This window comes from Lithobates pipiens, unplaced genomic scaffold, assembly GCF_037356315.1.
Source record: "Lithobates pipiens isolate NorthernLeopardFrog02 unplaced genomic scaffold, aLitPip1_a1.2 Scaffold_18, whole genome shotgun sequence".
Taxonomy (NCBI): Eukaryota; Metazoa; Chordata; class Amphibia; order Anura; family Ranidae; genus Lithobates; species Lithobates pipiens.
The window spans coordinates 196,333,618-196,355,526 of record NW_027507758.1 but is presented as its reverse complement, the minus strand read 5'-3'; the positions used below and the strand labels follow the sequence as shown (position 1 = coordinate 196,355,526).

Here is a 21,909-nt window from a genome sequence, read left to right as displayed (position 1 = left end):
TAGCTGGCTTAGTAATCTGTTTATGTATTGCCATTATATGTTTTTTATATGTATGAAATATAATTTTTTTTGATTAATAAACTGATTGAACTATATTCTTTTACTGCTTGGTATATTTAAACATCACTAGGGGTACTGGCCGTGCCATGTGCACAAGGCCGATTTTTTTTGCATAGTTCCCTTATAAGATGGACTTAATGGCCCCATAGAGGTTCCATATTGGTCTGAAAAACAATGCAATAATGGCCTCTCTATATGAGGGCTATGTTTAAGGGCTATGTATATTCCTATATAAGAACTATATATGTGACCTACATAGATTCACATCCCATGAGAGAGACTCCATAGACAGATGTTACATATCACGCCTACTGAGAGGGCAGACATGCCCAGCCATCATATATCTCCTCCTGGAACAAATGTCACAACACATAGGCCACATATTCCATTAGACACGGATACCCACCCATATTTCTGTTGGAATACATGGACATCCCTAGTGAGTCATAGACCTACACACCGCTTGACGCCAGTACTCTATCCAGTCCGACTTATAAGTCTTAAACAGAAATCGTGAGGACTCCTACTCACTCAGGACCCTTCACCAGCTCAGTCCACAGAATGGGGGGATTATGTTATAAATTGACACTAAGAGATAATGGATTGTTTCACGTCATTTGATGTATTTCAGTTGGGTTCTCACAGTTCTCAGTTTAGCAAATGTTCAATTCTACTGTGTTTATGCATTAATGAAATGTTATTATAGTTAAAGGACTTTGTTCAAAAGTGTTAGATATGATTGCCTGACTCTAGCCATGTACTTATAAGAAACCCAGGCTAGACCCCTACTCTAGTATGTATGTATATACTGCCATGAGCCAAGACTCACACTCTCTCCCGGAAGGTAACATCCTTTCTTTTTTTTTTTTTTCCACAATCAAAGGGTAACATCCTTTCTAACCATCTATCGGATCTACGATAGTAATGCACCCACCTGACCACACCCCAACCATACCCCACCTCCTCAATCGGCATTCAAATAACCTCCTCTGTTCAGTGGGTCACACCCCCTCTAATACTACCACCACTCCTTACCATGACAGGCCCCTTCCCACACAGTGGTATCCAGATATATCCTTTTTTGATAGATAACCACATCTATACATAATACCTCTGAATCACCCCAGCCATACCTTGTTTTCAGTACACACTTCATTTGGACTAGTGAGCTGGATCTTGCTACTCGCCGGTTATTAACAAGTTCTTTCACACTTCTCGCTCTGATTGCTCTCTTACCAGGACCTCAGAAGGACTCGTCCTTCCCTAACCCTTCCCCTACCCTTTTGCCCTTTTCTGTGATCCTCCTCCGCTCCCACTTGCTCAGCTGCTCCCCGGTGCCGCACTAATCCCATCTTCATTCTTTACCTTATATACCCATTTCCTCCTCCTCTGACACACCCCTACCGGAAACCCGTAAGCACTCCAACTGTACCAAACAAAAATGGCCTCATCAACCTCACACTCCACTCCTCTCTTGCTGAAGATGGCCTCTATCAATGCCAAAGGTCTAAATATTCCCGAAAAAAGATCACAAATTCTCAGAGAATGTCACAAACGCAGGGCAAATATAGTATGTATTCAGGAAACTCACTTCCTAACAGACAAAATTTCTAAACTATAAGATAAAGAATTTCCCAAAGCCTTCCACTCAACGAATAGTCAATTTAAAACAAAAGGGGTATCCATTCTCATCTCTAAAAACACACCTTTTCAACTGAGAGACTCGCCCTATGACCAAGAAGGAAGATACTTATTCCTAAAAGGGATAATTAAATCCAGGCCAATCACGATCGCCAACATCTATACCCTTAAACCAAACAAGTTGCGTTTTTTCTGAAAATTTGTGACCTTTTATCCTCCTTCTCATCAGGCATCCTAATTCTCGGAGGTGACTTCAACGTCCCTCTCAATCCACTCCTGGACACATCTTCTGGTACCTCAGCCATGCCCTACAGAGCTTTAAAAAAAATCAAACTACAACTCCAAAGCCTCATGTTGCATGACACCTGGAGAACGCTGAATCCACAAGGTAAAGACTACACATACTTTTCACCCCTTCATCAAAAATACTCGTGAATTGACTACTTCTTCATTTCTCAACCCGATATCCCTTTACTAAAAAAAACACAATAGAGCCCATGACAATCTCGGATCACCACCCGATCACTGTTCTAGATTTTCCAGAAACTAGTACCAAGACAAAAACATGGAGACTTAATCCCTCCTTACTTAGAGACCCAGTGAACATAGAAGACTTTTCAACTTGCATTAAAGATTACTTCACACTCAACAATACTCCAGAAACTCCTACCCTAATACAATGGGAAGTCCACATATATGTAGTCCGGGGGGGAACTCATAAAAATGGCCTCCAAGCTTAAAAAAGTACACCAAACCAGAATTTCTGTGCTTTTGTCTCAAATATATTCACTAGAAGCTGCACACAAACAGAACATAGCATCAAAAACATATCAAGAACTAACCCATGTAAGGAAGCTTCTCTTAGAAGAACTGAAAAAGAAGACCAAAAGACAATACATATTGAGACACAAAATCTACTACGAGCAAGGAAACAAATCTGGTAGATTACTAGCCAGAGCGGTCCAAAACAAAAAACATAGCGCCACTATACACCACATAAATGATAACCACGGAACCACTCACACCTCCAACTAAGCTTTAGCCCAACAGTTCGAAAAATATTATCAAACACTGTACAGCATATCAACCAACTCCAATTGTCCCCATCACTCGGACACAAAGAAACTCCTTATCAATGATGTCCTTTCCAAATATGGCCCAACGCCTATTTCTACAGAAACAGCCCAAAAATGAAATACTTAAGTCTCTGGAGAGGAATTTGAAAAAGCAATAAAGGAAATGAAAGTAGGGAAAGCCCGAGGCCCAGACGGGGTCTCACTACAATATTTTAAAACCTTTAAAGATATATTTAAACCCCACTTCCTCGCAGCCTTCCGATCCTTCTAATCCAACTCGCAGGCCCCCCACAAATGCTAGAAGCACATATCGCGGTCATTCCAAAAGATGGTAAAGACGCTTCCCTAGTAACAAATTATCAAACCATTTTGCTCATCAATGTCGATGTAAAAATGTATGCTAAAATCCTTGCGAACCGCTTACTGCCCCTTCTCCCTTCCTTGATCTCCCTAGACCAGGTAGGATTCATACCTGGAAGAGCAGGGAGAGACAATACCACCAAAGCACTAAATATTCACTATTGGCTCACCTCCAACAATAAACAAGGATTCTTTCTATCTCTGGATGCAGAAAAAGCATTTGACAGAGTGGCCTGGGATTATATTGACACGGTCCTCTCGGCTATCAATATACCAGATGTATTGCAGTCATATATAAGAACTTTATACACCTCATCTACTGCAAAAGTCTGAGTCAATGGGCACCTGTCAAATGCCTTTCCACTCTGTAATGGCACCAGACAAGGATGCCCCCTCTCACCGCTACTCTTTATACTTATGTTTGAACCCCTACTCAAGAAAATACGACTTAACCCTGATATGAAAGGTGTTACAATAAAACAACACACTTATAAACTTGCAGGCTTTACTGATGATATCCTACTCTTTTTAACTGACCCACACATCTCAATACCAAATCTTCTAGAAGATTTAAACTTTTCCAAACAATCTCCAATCTTAAAATAAACTATTCTAAATCGAATGCTTTGAACATTACATTAACACCAGAAACAATCACACAATGCCAAATCAACTTCCCCTTCAACTGGGCCAAAAATTCAATTACATATTTAGGAATTTAAATACCGAAATCCCTCTCAAATCTCTTCCGAGAACATTTTGCTCCAGTATTAAAAGAAACCAGGGAAGAATTAAAAAGATGGAACACCCTCAACATGTCCTGGTTTGGCAGGGCCTCACTCATCAAGATGACGATTCTCCCTCGGTTTCTCTACCTGCTACAAACCATCCCAATACAAATCCCCATGCCTTTTTTAACTCCTTTAGACAAGCCTGCTCCTTCTTTATTTGGAGATACAAACAGCCAAGATTTAAATTTGACCGTCTTACTCTCCCAAAAGACAGGGGTGGAATAGCTCTCCCTGACTTACGCCGATATTACTGGGCGACACATCTAACCAGGATAGTTGACTGGAACATTCATCAAGATGTTAAAGACTGGGTCACACTAGAGCACTCCATTTCCTCGCAATCATTAAGATCCCTTCCATGGATACAACACATCCATACCCAAAACAAACAACACCCTTTAATAGGCCCTACACTGAAAATATTCCAAAACGCAATCAAAGCCACACACCCCAACCCGTGGATGAGTCCTCTTACTCCACTATGTGTAAACCCTGAGTCCCCCCCCCCCCCCCCTGGAACAAACGACAACTTCCTTATCCATACTTGGCCCCACAATGACATACGAGTACACCAATTTTTCATCAGAGGAGGAACTTTCTTGTCACTGGAGGATCTGAATGCTACACTATCTCCCAATCACATTCCGAGATGGACATACATGCAACTGAAGCATTTCCTGACCAGAAGGTCTACTACACATCATTGGACAAGAGACTTAACCACCCTAGAGGAACTATGTTCCAAAAAAACTCCACTCCAAAACACCTCATATCAACCCTCTATATATCCCTCTTTAACCACTTCAGCCCCGGACCAATTTTCAGCCTAAGGACCAGAGGTCTTTTTACAATTTCGCACTGCACTGCTTTAACTGGTAATTGTGCGATCATGCAATGTTGTACCCAAACGAAATTTGCGTCCTTTTCTTCCCACAAATAGAGCTTTCTTTTGATGGTATTTGATTGCCTCTGTGATTTTTATTTTTTGCGATATAAATGGAAAGAGACCGAAAATTTTGAGAAAAAAATATATTTTCTACTTTTTGTTATAAGAAAAATCGAATAAACTCAATTTTAATCATACATTTAGGGCAAAATGTATTCAGCCACATGTCTTTAGTAAAAAAAATGTCAATAAGCATATATTTATTGGTTTGCGCAAAAGTTATAGCGTCAACAAACTAGAGTACATTTTCTGGAATTTACACAGCTTTTAATTTACGACTGCCTATCTAATTTCTTGAGGTGCTAAAATGGCAGGGCAGTATATTGCTCACACATGCCATAGTTATATGTTTAATTGCACCCCAAAATATATTCTGCTGCTTCTCCTGAGTACGGGGATACCACATATGTGGGACTTTTTGGGAGTCTAGCCGCATACGGCACCCCGAAAACCACTGCCTTCAGGATTTCTAAAGCCGCGTACATACGTAACCGTCTGTCTGACGTACTTAGTCTGGCTGACTTCCCGCCAGACTGTCCGTCGGACTTTCCGAACGGGCTACTTGCCCACACACGGCACTTTTGCAGCGGACTAATACGGCGTACTAAATCCGCCGTACTATCCACCCTACTTTTGAAATGAACGGACTCGCCCACACACGCGGAGGAAAGTCCGCTCATTTCGAGTCGCGTCTCCAGGTAGGCGGGGCCCGCGAAGGAGACGTCGCTGGCCCCGCCGCCTGGTATGGACTTAAAGGGGAACCCCAACGCCGAAAAAAATCGGCATGGGGGTCCCCCCCAAGTCCACAACAGACCCTTGTCCGAGCACGCTACCCGGCCGGCCAGGAAAGGAGGGGGCGAGCGAGCGCCCCCCCCCCTCCTGAGCCGTACCAGGCCGCGTGCCCTCAACATGGGGGGTGCCTTGGGGAAGGGGGGGGCCGCGCGGCCCCCCCACCCCAAAAGCACCTTGTCCCCATGTTGATGAGGACAAGGGCCTCTTCCCGACATGCCTGACCGTTGGTTGTCGGGGTCTGCGGGCGAGGGGCTTATCAGAATCCGGGAGCCCCCTTTAACAAGGGGGCCCCCGGATACTGGCCCTCCACCCTATGTGAATAAGTATGGGGTACAATGTACCCCATACCCATTCACCTGTGAAAAAAGTACAAAAAAAACACAACACACGAGATAAAATACTTCTGTCTTCGGGGGTCTTCTCGCCGGACTCCTCCGCTATCTTCTTGTAGCTCTTTTGCTAGCGGAGGAGTCCGGCTTTCTTCCTCGCCGCTGGCCTCTTCTTCCGACTTCGGGGGTCTTGTCCCCCTCTTCGGTTCTTCTGCAGGTGGTGGCCCGGTCTTCTGACGCTCGCTCGCCCCTCCTTTCCTGGCCGGCCTGGTAGCGTGCGTTGGGGTTTTTTTCGGCGTTGGGGTTCCCCTTTAAGTCCATACCAGGTGGCGGGGCCGGCGGCGTCTCCTTCGCGGGCCCCGCCTACCTGGAGACCCTCTCGAAATGAGCAGACTTTTCTCCGGGCGGACTGGCATACACACGGCCGGATTGTCCGCCGAAATGCGAGTCCGGCGGGAAGATTGGAGTGCAACACGGCATTCTAAGTCCGCCGTACTTTCGGGTCAAAAAAGTATGCCGGAGGCTACACACGGGGGGATTGTCCGGCGGACTTGAGTTTGCCGGACTTTTCCACCCAGTTGTTTGATCGTGTGTACGGGCCATAAGGGTGCAAATTTTTGATTTCACTCCTCACTACCTATCACAGTTTCGAAGGCCATAAAATGCCAAAATAACACAAACCCCCCCCAAATGACCCCATTTTGGAAAGTAGACACCCCAAGCTATTTACTGAGAGGCATTTTGAGTCCATTAAATATTTTATATTTTGCCACAAGTTGCAGGAATGTAAAAAAAAGTATTTTTTTGCACCAAGTTGTCACTAAATGATATATTGCTCACACATGCTATGGGCATAAGTCAAATTACACAGCCAAATAAATTCTGCTGCTTCACCCGAGTACGGAGATACCACATGTGGGGGACTTTTTGGGAGCCTAGCCATGTACGGGACCCTGAAATCCAAGCACTGCCTTCCGGATTTAAATATAAAACGCTACCAAAAAAAACTGTTAGCGATCGCAAGGATCAGGCCTGACTCTGCGAACGCTGCAGTTATGTGTTTAGTGTTTTGTAAGTGACAGTGATCGATCGATACTGCACTTGGGTGGGCTGGGCGGAGGGGCAAAACGCAGGTGCTAGCAGGTATCTGGGCTGATCCTGCTAACAATGCATTTTGGAACCCTAAACTGCTGGGGACGCTAGTATAGATCTGATCAGATATTGATCTGTTCAGATTCTATACCACTACGGGAGGTTTATGCTTTGTGCATGGGTGTTAGCGGTACTGGCACTAACCTAGCGCTGCCTGGGGCGACGCAAACCCTGACCCTAAAACCTAATTGATATCACCCGCCGGGTGATCAGGGGGTTAAACCTTTATTGGGTAATAAATGGTGGGTGCCCTGATGCTATAAAAAGCAAACTAACTAACCAGAGTCACCCGTAACACTTATACGGTGATCACTGGTGAAAGGGTTAACTAGGGGCAATCAGGGGGTTCAAATTTTTATTAGGTAGTATATGGGGGTCCCTGGCACTATATAAAAACCTGACGGGGAACCTAAATAACTAACTGGCTAACCAGCGTCACCAGTGACACTTATACTGTGATCGCTGGTGAAAGGGTTAACTAGGGGCAATCAGGGGGTTAAAACCATTATTGGGTAGTATATGGGGGTACCTAGCGCTATAAAAACCTGGCGGTGAACCTAAAAAAATAACTAGCTACCTAGCGACACTAGTGACACTAATGCAGCGATCAGAAAAATGATCACTTAGTGACACTGGCAAAAGGGGGTGAAAGGGTTAACTAGGGGCAATCAGGGGGGTTAAAACCATTATTGGGTAGTATATCAGGGTACCTAGAAACCTGGCGGTGAACCTAAAAAAATAACTAGCTACCTAGCGACACTAGCGACACTAATGCAGCGATCAGAAAAACGATCGCTTAGTGACACTGGCAAAAGGGGGTGAAAGGGGTTAACTAGGGGCAATCAGGGGGTTAAAACCATTATTGGGTAGTATATCGGGGTACCTAGCACTATAAAAACCTAGCGGTGAACCTAAAAAAATAACTAGCTACCTAGCGACACTAGCGACACTAATGCAGCGATCAGAAAAACGATCGCTTAGTGACACTGGCAAAAGGGGGTGAAAGGGGTTAACTAGGGGCAATCAGGGGGTTAAAACCATTATTGGGTAGTATATCGGGGTACCTAGCACTATAAAAACCTAGCGGTGAACCTAAAAAAATAACTAGCTACCTAGCGACACTAGCGACACTAATGCAGCGATCAGAAAAATTATCGCTTAGTGACACTGGCAAAAGGGGGTGAAAGGGTTAACTCTAGGGGCAATCAGGGGGTTAAACCTTTATTGGGGGTGGTAGGGGGCTACCCTGGACCTAACACTAACTGCCCTGACAGTTTTTACTGTCACAACTGTCACTGAATGCAGTGATCAGAAAATAAATGATCACTGCAATCAGTGACACTGTGATGGGGGGGGATCGGGGGGAGATGGGGGGGGGGTGATCGGGAGGGGGGGGTTGTGTGCCTGTGTGTGCCTATGTGTTAGTGTAGTATTGGTGCACACTTACTGTGTCCTCTCCTCGTAGTCCGGTCAATAAGACCTCCCCGAGGAGAATGACATCACTTCCTCCCTGCCTGTGTTTACTATACACAGTGGGAGGAAGCTTCTCATTCGCCAGGAGCGATCGAGAGGGGATGGCCAGAAACCAACGGCCATCCCCTCATCCCAGATCGCTCCTGCAGCGAATTGGACCGCCGCATCCAGCGGGAGGGGGTCCGATCGGACCCCCCACCCGCTGGAAGGCAAGCACGTACATGTACGTGCTTGTGCCTGTACATGCCATTGTGATGACGTACATTGGCATGCGGCGGTCCTTAAGTGGTTAAAGAAGAGTCAGCGTTCTCCAGCAAGGTGTTCTCTTCATGGGAGCAAGATCTCACTGACTCTGAATGGGAAATTATATGTTCATATACCCACAAGGGCTCCCTCAATGTAGCCACCCAAGAATGCAGATATAAGATCGATTTAAAATGGTATAGGACCCCGTCGCTGCTCCACAAATTCTCGTGCTCTACCACAAATAGGTGTTGGCGATGTGACAATGAAGAAGGTACCCTACTATTTTGGGGATGGTTCACGACACCATTACCTTAATCACATCTCATATCAATGAATTTTCCCCTGCAACCTACCTACTACACCACACCAAGACCCCCAAAAGACAGTACCTCAAATCCCTCAACATGTTTATGATAAATGCAGCGAGACAATATATCCCATGCCATTGGCGTTCTCCAGCTGCTCTGACAAGAGAGGAATGGTACTGTAGACTGAACAACATTGAAAAGATTGAAGAACTGATTAGCATCTCTCACAAAACATTATCCAAATTCACAGCAACATGGTACAGTTGGCAGCGTTTTAAATCCACAGATGCATATGCTATGGATAATGGATAACAAACTCACTTTCCTAAAATTAAAAATCCAAATACTATTCTTTCTGACAAACACAAATCAGGTTCCTATTGCAATCCTTATAAGGAAACGGGACCTACAAACCCACATCACAAAGTAACTACCGCTCTGAATATAATAATCACTAACATCAATCCCACACGAATAAAAGGGTAATCTGAGAAGCTCCCCCCCTCATCATTCACCTTCCCTTTAAGTAATCTGTATACAACGCAACATTAAATACAAATGTTAGAAAATTAAACTCAATTCATTATAACTTGTACCCCATTGAAGAACATCAGTTTTCATAGTTATGTACCCTTTTTTACGACAAACCCTTATCATATTTTGTTATTTGCAGTATACACACCAATTTCAGTTATGGAATATTTCATGTGATTTAATTCTCTACCAACTATTTTCAAAATGCATTTTTGACATCATATGTGAAAATAATTTTCTGTATGTTTTATTCACTTCAATAAAAATTTTGTGGAAAAAAAACAAAACAAAACAAAATGGTGCAGGTATGCCCATCATTAGAAGTGATTGAATGAAGGGACGTGTTCCTAATGGTGGGCATACCCACCGATCAGTCTCTTTGTATTTTGTTCAGCCTACATGTTTTTTTCTGGCTCTCCTGTCCCAACAGGGAACCTAAGTATGCAGCCGGTGATTCCGTTAGCTAACCATAGAGCCAATCAGAGACCAAAACAGCTCCAATCATCTCTATGGCCCAAGAAACTGGAAGCTCTGAGCATTTCATGACTTAGATTTCACCGGATATAAACAGTGCCATTGGGAAATCATTTTTATCACACCGATCTTGGTGTGGTCAGATGCCTTGAGGGCAGAGGAGAGATCTAGGGTCTAATAGAGTACCCGTCACTACTTATTGCTTTCATAGGGGATATTTAGATTCCCTGAGATAATAATAAAAATGCTGGAAAAAAAAAATGAAAGGAACAGTTTAAAATTAAAAAAGCAAAATAAATAATTTAAAAAAATCACCCCTGTTCCTCCCTGCTCTCGAGCAAAGCGTCCATCTGGTGTCCTATCTAAACAGCAATTGCACCATGCATGTGAGGTATCACTACGAAGGTCAGATCGGGGGCAGTAATTTTAGCAGTAGACCTCTGTAAATCTAAAGTGGTACCCTGTAAAGGCTTTTAAAAATGTATGTAGTTTGTCGACGCTGCACGTTTGTGCGCAATTTTAAAGCATTTCGTGTTTGGTATCCATGTACTTGGCCTAAGATCATCTTTTATTTTATCAAACATTTGGCCAATATAGTGTTTTAAATGTTAGTGCATTAAAATGAAAAAAAAGTGTTTTTTTCCAAAACAAATGCGTTTGAAAAATCGCAGCGCAAATACTGTGTGAAAAAAAATTAAAAACCCACCTTTTTAATCTGTAGGGCATTTGTTTATATAATGTTTGGGGGTTCAAAGTAATTTTCTTGCAAAAAAAAATATTGTGTCTACTTTCCAAAATGGGGTCATGGGGGGGGGGAGGGGGGTTGTGCTATCTTGGCATCTTATCATTTTTTGGCCTTAGAAATCCTGAAGGCGGTGATTGGTTTTCGGGGGCCCTGTACGCAGCTAGGCTCCCTAAAAGTCTCACATATGTGGTATCCCCATACTCACAGAGTGGACGTAGAGAGACACATGCTGAGTTCCCGGGTATGTAAACCCACTCATTCCATTATGAGGCGTTCCCACCAACCATGTGCATTTTTGGGTGTAATTCTACATATGCCCATGGTGTGTGTGAGCAATATATAATTTAGTGACAACTTTGTGCAAAAAAAAAAGTTTTATTTATTTTTTGTCATTATTCAATCACTTGGGGCAAAAAAATGGGCTCAACATGCCTCTCAACAATTTCCTTGGGGTGTCTACTTTCCAAAATGGAGTCATTGGGGGGGGTGGGTTGTACTGCCCTGCCATTTTAGCACCTCGAGAAATGAGATAGGCATTCATAAACTAAAAACTATGTAAATTCCAGAAAATGTGCCCTAGTTTGTAGACGCTATAACTTTTGCGCAAACCATTTTTTGACATTTTTTTTACCAAAGACATAGAAAATGTTGAAAATAGAAAAAAGTAGAAAATAATTTTTTTTCAACATTTTCAATCTTTTTCCGTTCATATTGCAAAAAATAAAAATCGCAGAGGCAATCAAATACCATTAAAATAAAACTTCTATGCAAATTTCGATGAGTACAGCATTGCATGACTGCGCAATTGTCAGTTAAAGCAGCGCAGTGCCAAATTGTAAAAAGTCCTCTGGTCTTTAGGCAGCCAAATGGTCCGGGGCTTAAGTGGTTAATTAGCAGAGGGAAAAAAAATGGTGTTTAAAAAGTTTCAGAAAAAGGAGGGAAAAAAGTATTTTAAAAACTGATAGCAAACCTATCAAATAAAGAAGAGGAGAAAAAAAACAACACTTGCAAACACAAGCAGTCAAAAGCACAACAGCATAACATCTGGTTATTAACTCTCCACTTTAGTTCAAAATTGCACTTATGTTCACAAATTGCAGACACAAACCAGCATTAGCAGGGAGCCTGCTCCAGTGGAAGTTTGTATAAACACTTATATACACCTGTACACAATTAACCACTCCCCTTAATTAGCAGAGGGGGAAAACAATTGCTGTTTAACCATTTGACAACTGGGCACTTAAACCCCCCCCGTGACCAGACCAATTTTCAGCTTTCAGTGCTCTCACACTTTGAATGACAATTTGTCCTTTTTTTCCCCACAAATAGAGCTTTCTTTTGGTGGTATTTGATCACCTCTGTTTTTTTTTTTTTTTGCGCTATAAATGAAAAAAAACGAAAATTTTGAAAAAAAACAAATTTTTCTTTGTTTCTGTGATAAAATTTTGCAAATTATTAATTCTTTTTCATAAATTTTGGCCACAATTTATACTGCTACATATCTTTGGTAAAAATAACCCAAATTACTGGATATTATTTGGTCTTTGTGAAAGTTAGAGAGTCTACAAACTGTGGTGCAAATCATACAAAATTGATCACATCTGATGTACTGGTGGCCTATCTCATTTCTTGAGACCCGAACAAGCCAGGAAAGTACAAATATCCCCCAAATGACCACTTTTTTAAAAAGTAGACATATCAAGGTATTTAGTAAGAGGCATGGTGAGGTTTTTGATGTCATTTTTTCCCACAATTCTTTGCAAAATTAAGATATTTTTTTCACAAAATTGTCATTGTAATAGGTTATTTGTTGATCATACAGCACGGGACACAGGAGCTTCATTACATAGTGGGTTATATAGGCACCTCTGGTGATTGGACACTGGTTAACCCCAATTAAGGAGAATTCCTCCCCTATATAACCCCTCCCATATGGGAGGCACCTCAGTTTTTTCGCCAGTGTCTATGGTGGTTGGTCACGTAAAACTTTAGCTCTGTACAGGTCCCTGCGGGGGCCTAAGGGCTACAACAAACTGGATCCATACCTCGGGCCGATATTTGACTCCCAAGATGGTATGGTACCCGGGCCTCGTCAGCCGAAGAAACGAGGTTTGGCCTGTAAGTCCTCTCCTATTGGAAGACTGGGCTCTGGGAAAACCAGACTTGGTGTACTGTTTATACAGAGCGCACAAAAGTTTCTGGCAGAGTCTTTTACATGGTCCAGGTAGGAGGCTCTTCCGAGAAATAGCCCCAGATAAACCTGAAGGTTGGCTAACACTGCCCGCCGTGGGTGGGTGAAGGCTGGAATTTGTCTGTTTCAGCAATTCCTGCGGCGAGGACAGGTAAGGGAAGTTAATCCTATATATATATAATTATATGATGGATTTCTTCATTTTGAGTATGTCTTACCTGGTTTCCACCACTAGAGGGAGTAAGAGCAGCCTGATGCATACTTACATGCCTTTCAGTACACACGCTCAGTGAAGCCTGGTTCTCCAGCTGTCTCACGTCTCCACTGCAGTCCCTGCCACAACAAGGTAACACAGGGGTCCCACGTAGTCTGGGGGTCCCACGCAGCTCCGTTGGAGTTCTCCTTTCCCCCCCTGGATCCCGCGGTCCTCGTGCACGTGCGTGCGCGCGTGCACGAGCGCCGGGCGCGTTCCCGGCCTAATGGAGGAGGGGGGGAGTGTGGTTGTGAGCCGTGCACGTCAGTGTGCATGACGCTGTACTGCGCAGGCGCCAGGCGGCAGATTTAAAAAGCCCAGAGCATCAGGGGGCTGTAAGTGGAGACACAGGAGCTGTGGGCAGTAAGCATCCGTGGGGATTGGATCCAGGCAAACCTTAGACACCTACTCAGCATCAGGTTGTGCAGTTTAAGCATATATATTTATTGTGAGACTTTAAGCACAACAGTGATTGCACTTGTACTAGTACCTCTGCTTTGTAGCTTAGGACTATGTCTCCTCGTAAGAGGGTCTCAGAGGGAGGTAACAAAGGCACTGGTAAATCACCACCTAGGTCCAGGGGTTCTAAAAGTGCCTGTAAGTTACCATCCCCCCTTGCAAGACTGGAGCCAGCCTCTCAGGACGAGTCAGTGCCCCTGTCAGGTTTTGCAGCCTCTCCTAATGTCCCAGCCCAGGTTTATGTCACTGAGGACTCCCTTAGGGCTACATTGGAGGGGTTTGAAGGGAGAATAATGAATTTTATTTCTGCTTCCCTGAAAGATATCAGGAAAAGGGGTAGATCCCCTCCCTCTGCTGAAATTCCTCTCTCAGATGATTCTTCTGACAATGAGGAGAGATCCCTGTCTTGGGACAGGGATCATGAGCAGTCGGAGGAATCAGAGGAAGAGGAGAGAGTCCCCTCCTCCCAGGCGCTCAGAAAACAGGTGCAGTATTATACTGAATTGGTGCGTACCACATTCAGAATGCCTGCTGCTGAAGTAGCTATGTCCTCTGTTTCTTCCCTGGGAGTCAGGAAAGCCCCACAGACTGCCTATTCCTTCCCAATTCATCCCTTAATGGATGAATTGTTGTATGAGGATTGGGGACATCCCGATAAACTGTTTGCTCCTCCTAAAAGGTTTTCTATACATTATCCTCTGGAGGAGTGTTTCACCAATAAGTGGGGGATCCCATCTGTTGATGCAGCTGTTTCTTGCGTGAATAAAAACCTGACTTGTCCCTTGGATAATGCGCAGGTATTTAAAGATCCAACTGATAAGAAGCTGGAAACCTTATTAAAAGCCTCCTTTTCCATGACTAGCGCTGTAGTGCAACCTACAGTCGCAGCCGTGGGGTTTTGCCAGTTCCTCAAGGAACAGGTTAAGCAGATGCTTGGGCTCCTTCCCAGCAAGGAAGTAGAGAAGTATGCAGAAATGCCTCATATTCTGTGTTTCATGATTGATGCGATTTTGGATTCTGTCCAACAAGCATAACGTTTGTCCCTCATGTTGGTGCACATGTGAAGGGCCCTATGGCTAAAGAATTGGGCAGCTGTGCTGTCATGCAAGAAGCATTTGATTGGGTTCCCGTTTAAAGGGGAACGTTTGTTCGGAGAAGAATTAGACAAATTCGTCCAAAAAATTTCAGGAGGTAAATCTACTCTCCTTCCAGTCAAAAGGAGCAAGCGTCCTTCATTCAGGTGTGCTCTCTCTCCCGGAGCATCAAGCTCTAAGCAGTGGCGACTGCCTTCTCAACCCTCTTCTACAGGAAAGGCTCAGGGCCGAGCCCAGGGACAGAAAAAGACTTGGGGGCGAAAGCCTGCCAAGCAGAGCCCAAAAGCTTCCTTGTGAAGGGGCGCCCCCGCTCGGCCGCGTGGGGGGAAGGCTTCTACAGTTTGCAGGAGCTTGGCGGGAAGAGATCCGGGACAAGTGGGCGATCTCTTCAGTATCTCTGGGCTACAGGCTAGAGTTTCAGGAGATTCCACCTTCTCGTTTTCTAAGGTCAAGGATCCAGTAAAGCAAAAACCGCTATTTCTGGCCTTAGATCACTTACTATCCCAGGGGGTGATAGTAGAAGTGGACCCAAAAGAACAGGGTTCAGGGTTTTACTCAAATCTCTTCACCGTTCCGAAGCCAAATGGAAGCGTCAGACCTATCCTAGATCTGAAGGATCTGAACCGGTTTTTACGCATCCGGTCCTTCCGAATGCAGTCAATCCGCACTGCAAGGGGGAGAGTTTATGGCATCAATAGACATCAAAGATGCATATCTCCATGTGCCAATTTTTCCCGCACACCAAAAATTTCTAAGGTTCGTGGTAGAGCGGCGCCATTTTCAATTTGTGGCCTTGCCGTTCGGGCTTGCTACGGCCCCTCGAGTCTTCACAAAGATTCTGGACCCTCTCTTGGCAAACCTAAGAGCTCAAGGTATAGCCGTCATGGCTTATCTAGGCGATTTGCTTCTCATGGAGAAAACAGTAACGTTCCTGAACCACAGCGTCACCAGAAGGCTAGCACACCTGGAACGCCTAGGTTGGATTATAAACCTAGAAAAGTCGTCCCTACAGCCTGCCACCAGGTTGGAATACCTGGGTATGATCATCGACACCGCTCAGGGCAAGGTGTTTCTTCCAAGGCCAAAGGCATTGGCCATTGGGGATCTGGTGCGCCTAATTCTGGGCAGGAAATCTTTCCCCATTCGATTGTGCGCGAGACTGTTAGGGAAAATGGTCGCCTCCTTCGAGGCCGTCCCATTCGCCCAGTTCCACTCAAGGCCTTTGCAAAGATGCATCCTTGCGGCTTGGAACAGGAAGCCCCAATCCTTGGATCTTCCTATGCATCTATCCCCAGGGACACGCAGGAGTCTCATCTGGTGGTTACAAACCAAGAATTTGCTGAAGGGTAAAACTTTTCTTCCTCTTCCATGGAAGATTATCACGACAGATGCCAGCCTGACAGGCTGGGGAGCAGTGTTTGAGGAGATGTGCTCGCAGGAGAAATGGTCTGCGATCGAGAAGCTATTGCCCATAAATGTCTTGGAGATCCGGGCAGTTTATATGGCTCTCATAAAGTGGTCTTACAGACTACGAGGTCTCTCTGTTCGAGTTCAGTCCGACAATGCCACAGCAGTGGCTTAGATCAATCACCTCTTTTTGGGCCACCAGACTCCTGGGCAGTACCAGGAGTCTGGTAGCCCAAAAATAGGTGAATCGCATACTTGTCTGGGCAGAAAAGCATGTTCCATGCCTTTCTACAGTTTTCATTCCAGGAGTGGAAAATTGGCAGGCGGATTTTCTGAGCTGCCAGCAGTTGTGCCCAGGAGAATGGATATGTCACAGGTGGGGTACTCCAGAGGTAGATCTGTTTGCATCCAGGTTCAACAGGAAACTGGACAATTTTGTGTCAAGGACAAGAGATACACTTGCTCATGGGTCAGATGCTCTGACAGTTCCCTGGGATCAGTACAATCTGATCTATGCCTTCCCCCCAAGCCCGCTTCTGTCGTGGTTCCTGGGAAGAGTCAAGAGGGAAACAAAATCGGTCCTTTTGGTAGCCATCGCTTGGCCCAGGCGACCGTGGTACGCAGAGATCATGAAGTTGGCAGTAGGCAGGCCATGGATCCTCTCTCTCCGGCTAGATCTGCTCTCACAGGGTCCAATTTACCATCCTGCTTTACACAGTCTGAATTTGACGGTTTGGCTGCTGAGACCCACATTCTGAGAGACCATGGCCTTTCGGGGGCCAGTCCTTTCTACTCTGGTCAATGCCAGAAAGCCGGCCTCCAGGCTTATGTATTACAAAATCTGGAGAGCATATGTTTCCTGGTGTGAACTCAGGAAATGGCATCCTAGAAAGTATGTCATTAGCAGGATCTTGGCCTTTCTCCAGTCAGGACTAGAAATGAATTTGGCCATAAGCACTATCAAGGTGCAGATTTAGGCCCTGTCAGTGTTTTTTCAGAAGCCACTTGCATCGCATTCCCTGGTGCAGGCTTTCATCCAGGGGGCCATGAGGATAAGACCGCCAGTCAAACCTCCGGTATGCCCATGGGATCTGAATTTGGTTCTCTCGGCTTTGCAGGGGCAACCATTTGAACCTTTACATCTGGCTTCATTAGTTCTCCTGACTAAAAAGTTGGTCTTCTTGGTAGCCATATCCACGGCTAGAAGAATATCAGAGCTAGCAGCTCTTTCCAGCAAGGAGCCGTATCTAATTATTCATAAGGACCGGGTGGTCATGCGTCCCAACAGGTCCTTTCTACCTAAGGTGGTTTCAGGATTCCATTTGAATCAAGACGTAATCCTACCATCCTTTTTTCCGGACCCACAGTCCGCAGAAGAAGAATCTTTGCACACTTTGGATGTGGTTAGAGCAATCGGTATATATCTTCAAGCAACTGCTCAGATAAGGAAGACTGATTGCTTGTTTATTTTGCCGGAAGGCCCTAGGAAGGGCCAGGCGGTGTCAAAATCCACTCTCTCAAGGTGGATTAGAGGCCTCTAGGGCCTATAGTGTAAAGGGGAAGATTCCCCCATTTCAAGTGAAAGCGCACTCAACGAGGGCTGTAAGTGCTTCTTGGGCAGTGCCTCCCTTGCTCAGATCTGTAAGGCTGCAACTTGGTCATCAGTCCACACATTCGCCAGATTCTATCAGGTGGATGTCACAGGGCAAGAGGATATCGCCTTCGGGCGCAGTGTACTGCAGGCTGCAGTTTAGGTCCTCCAGTCCCTGGCAGTCTATAATTAAGATGTGTGTCTCCATCCCCTCAATCTGAGCATTGCTTTGGGACATCCCACTATGTAATGAAGCTCCTGTGTCCAGTGATGTATGATCAAGAAAATGGGATTTTTATATACAGCTTACCTGTAAAATCCTTTTCTTGAGAGTACATCACAGGACACAGGGCTCCCGCCCCTCTTGGGTTTTACGTGGTTTCTTATTGCTTTGCTACAAAACTGAGGTGCCTCCCATATGGGAGGGGTTATATAGGGGAGGAATTCTCCTTAATTGGGGTTAACCTGTGTCCAATCACCAGAGGTGCCTATATAACCCACTATGTAATGAAGCTCCTGTGTCCCGTGATGTACTCTCAAGAAAAGGATTTTACAGGTAAGCTGTACATAAAAATCAAATTTTCTCTCACATGGCATGTGTATACCACAAATGACACCCCAAAATACATTCTGCTACTCCTGAGTATTACGATACCACATGTGTGGGACTTTTCCACAGCCTAGCCACTCAGAGAGGCCCAACATGCAGGGAGCACCATCACATGTTCTAGGAGCATAAATTACACATCTAACTTGTTGACTACCTATTACAATTTTGAAGGCCCTGGAGCACCAGGACAATGAAACGTGACACTGACATGGCACTGATGACAGATGGCACTGATACATGGCACTTATGACGCGTGACACTGATGTGGCACTGATGACACGTGACATTGATGACACATGACACTGATGATAGATGGCACTAATATGTGGCACTGATGACACGTGGCACTAATACGTGGCACTGATGACAGATGGCACTGATACGTGACACTAACAGATGGCACGTGACACTGACAAGTGGCACTGATGACAGATGGCACTGATACGTGGCACTGATAACAGATAGCACTGATATGTGGCACTGATGACAGATGGCACTGATATGGCACTGATGACAGATGGAACTATGTGGCACTTATGACACATGGCTCTGATGTGGCACTGATGACAGATGGCACTTATACGTGGCACTGATGACAGATGGCACTTATACGTGTCACTGGGGACAGATGGCACTGACAGGTGGCACTGGGGACAGATAGCACTGACAACAGGTGGCACTGGGGACAGATGGCACTGACAACAGGTGGCACTGGGGACAGGTGGCACTGACATTTACTTCAGGCACTTTATTTTCAGTTTTTTTTTACTAACGGCCGCTGCAGTCGTTCATCTCTCCCTCCTCACACACTGTCTCTGTGTGAGGAGGGAGAGCCGGCGATGAGAGATGATCTCATATGTTTTACATATGAGATCATCTCTCATTGGACACGCCGATCACACTGTAAATGGCCACGGTGATTGGCCATTTACAGTGATCTGTGACTGGCTGTGTCCAAGGAACATGGCCAGCACAGAACTTCCCCGATGCGCGCTCGCGGGATCGCGCATTGCAGAAGTAAACAGGAGGACGTCCAGGGACGGCCTCCCGGCAATTGGCCTCCGCACTACAGCCATCTTTCGGCTATAGCACTGATGCCTAGTGGTTAAAAAGTGTCAGAAAAAGGAAGGAAAAAAGTATTTTAAAAACTGATAGCAAACTTATCAAAGGAGGGGAAAAAAAATAAACACTTGCAAGCACAAGCAGTCAAAACTTATGCAAATTCCTTAAAACTGCATTATAAAACACATATTTCTAAAGATGTGTTTTTTCTGTGACATTCCCCTCCTCCCCCCCAAATATCAGGTGTTGGGTGCATAAAAAAGGAAGTTCTGCACACTTGAAGAAATGGAGGAGCAGAATGTAGCCATCAGAAGGGCTACAAGCTCAAAGAAATCTGTGTAATTAACATTTTTACCTCACTTCTCACAGTCCAAGTTTCCTAAAGCGTAACTCCACTTTTTCGACAAAAAAAAACATTCCCCTCTGGGTGATCTATGTACATTGCAAAGATTATAACAACCTTTGTTGCAGATTCCTACCTTTTGTTATTCTGAAGAAATCCCTCTATGTTTCTCTGTGCCCAAGTGGGAAAATTAGAGTGCTTTCACACTGAGAGCGACTGGGCGTCATCTGTAAATTTTTAGCGGCACTATTCAGCCACTAGTGAGGTGGTTTTAACCCCCACTAGTGGCCAAAAGAGGGTTAAATCTGCCCGCAAACTCTGCTGCAGCAGTGCTTTGCCACAGTATAGCAACGTCGCCCCATTGTTTTCAATGGGCAGGAGCAGTGGAGGAGCAGTGTAGGAGTGGTGTATTCACTGCTCCTACACCTCTGCAAAGAAGCTGCTGGCAGGACTTTTTGTGAAGCCCTGCCAGTGCAGCGCCCCAGTGTGAAAGCACTTTGCAGATGAGGCTTTTTCCAGGCACTATTTTTAGTGCTGTATAGCCTGAAAAAACGCCTCCAGTGTGAAAGAGGTCTAAATCTAATGGGAGCGGTTTCATAATTATCAATCAGCTGTGGCACCTGCAGAGCACTAATGAGGAAATCTTCTGGGCCAGCATCCCTTTAGACGTGTTCCTATTGGGAGTGGCATTTTTGTTCCAAGGGATGCCTGAAATCTGACTTGTATCTTAGTGTAGACTTCTGGGAAAATTGGTGAGCCAATCACACAAGCATGGAATTACATATCTGGGGGGTGTCCTGTACACATTCTGTGTACAGAACAACTCCAGGTAGCCATATTGCATTTTTTGAAAATTACAGTAGCTGCAGGTTTAAAATGCAAGGTAATTTGTAATAACATTCAATTACAATGACTTGTGTCACAATTGTAAATGCTATATTCTTTTTTCTTTATTTGCTATTTTTTCCCCCACGAAAGTGGAGTTTTACTGCAAGAAAAACATCTAAGAATTTAAGAATTTTACAGACATAAAAAAAAAAAAAATACCCAGACAAAAGCATACAAAACGTACAACTTAACATGCTTAGAGTTTTTTTTTTTTCCTTACCCTCCTTCACTTTCTGCTTCCTCAGACCTGGGGTATTCCACTGCCACTTTATTTGTCTCACTTTTCTTCTTTTTAAGACTACTGCGTAGGGGACTGACCTTCCGACCATCTTTTTTTCCCCCCAGCTCATCCTTGATTTGTTCTTCTAATTTTGCAAGAGTTTCTTTTAGAAACCAGATATCCTCTTTAAGCTCTTCTACATTTTTTATCAAGCTGCCCAATTTTTCTAGGCTTTGCAGCTGACGACACTGTAGAACTGTGACTGCTTCTTTATTATCTTGATTATCATCATCTCTAGTGGTGGACCGTTTTTCTTGCAAACTGAGGAAGTAGCCAGGTTTTGCATATCTTCTCCAACAGAACAAGGCAAAGCTGACACCTGCTGCTCCAACAAAAACGCCAAAAAACAAGATTCGGTTCTCAGTTTGAAACATTTTGTTTCATGCACTGTACTGATTATGTTTTCAGTAAAAAGCTACAGTTCAAAATGCCCACTGTAGCTCATGTCAGCAAAGTTAAACAAAGACCTCTGAACTTATTTGTAATGGCTTATCATCAACCAGACTGCATGCAGCTACAAAGTAGAAAACTGCATTCTTCCTTTAACCAGATTTACACAACCTTCCACCATGAGATAACAATCTGCTTATGAAGGCTGCCATTAACATTTGTTGTAGGATGACCCTGAACTCCAGATCTAAGAAATGCACGTCTTGTTTACAAAAGGTCCAAAGTCATCACTTTCAAGTTTTGTATAAATCTGACAAAACACAAAGGTCAAACAAAAAGGCAGTTTTAAGTACTGAGAAAATATTAAAATAGGCTGAGTAATATTCATCAAAAGTTGTAAAGCAGGCAAACAGC

At 44.5% G+C, this 21,909-nt stretch overlaps 1 protein-coding gene across 1 annotated transcript in view; it reads right to left on the bottom strand.

Annotated features, from left to right (window-relative positions):
- The window catches only part of RMDN2 (regulator of microtubule dynamics 2), a 649,991-nt gene extending 628,388 nt beyond the window's left edge, over window positions 1–21,603 (bottom strand). The window contains exon 1 of the mRNA XM_077486505.1: window positions 21,046–21,603. Within this exon, the coding sequence (XP_077342631.1) occupies window positions 21,046–21,479 (434 nt within the window). The 5' untranslated portion in view covers window positions 21,480–21,603. The remainder of the gene's footprint in view (window positions 1–21,045) is intronic.
- Window positions 21,604–21,909: the final 306 nt, after the last annotated feature.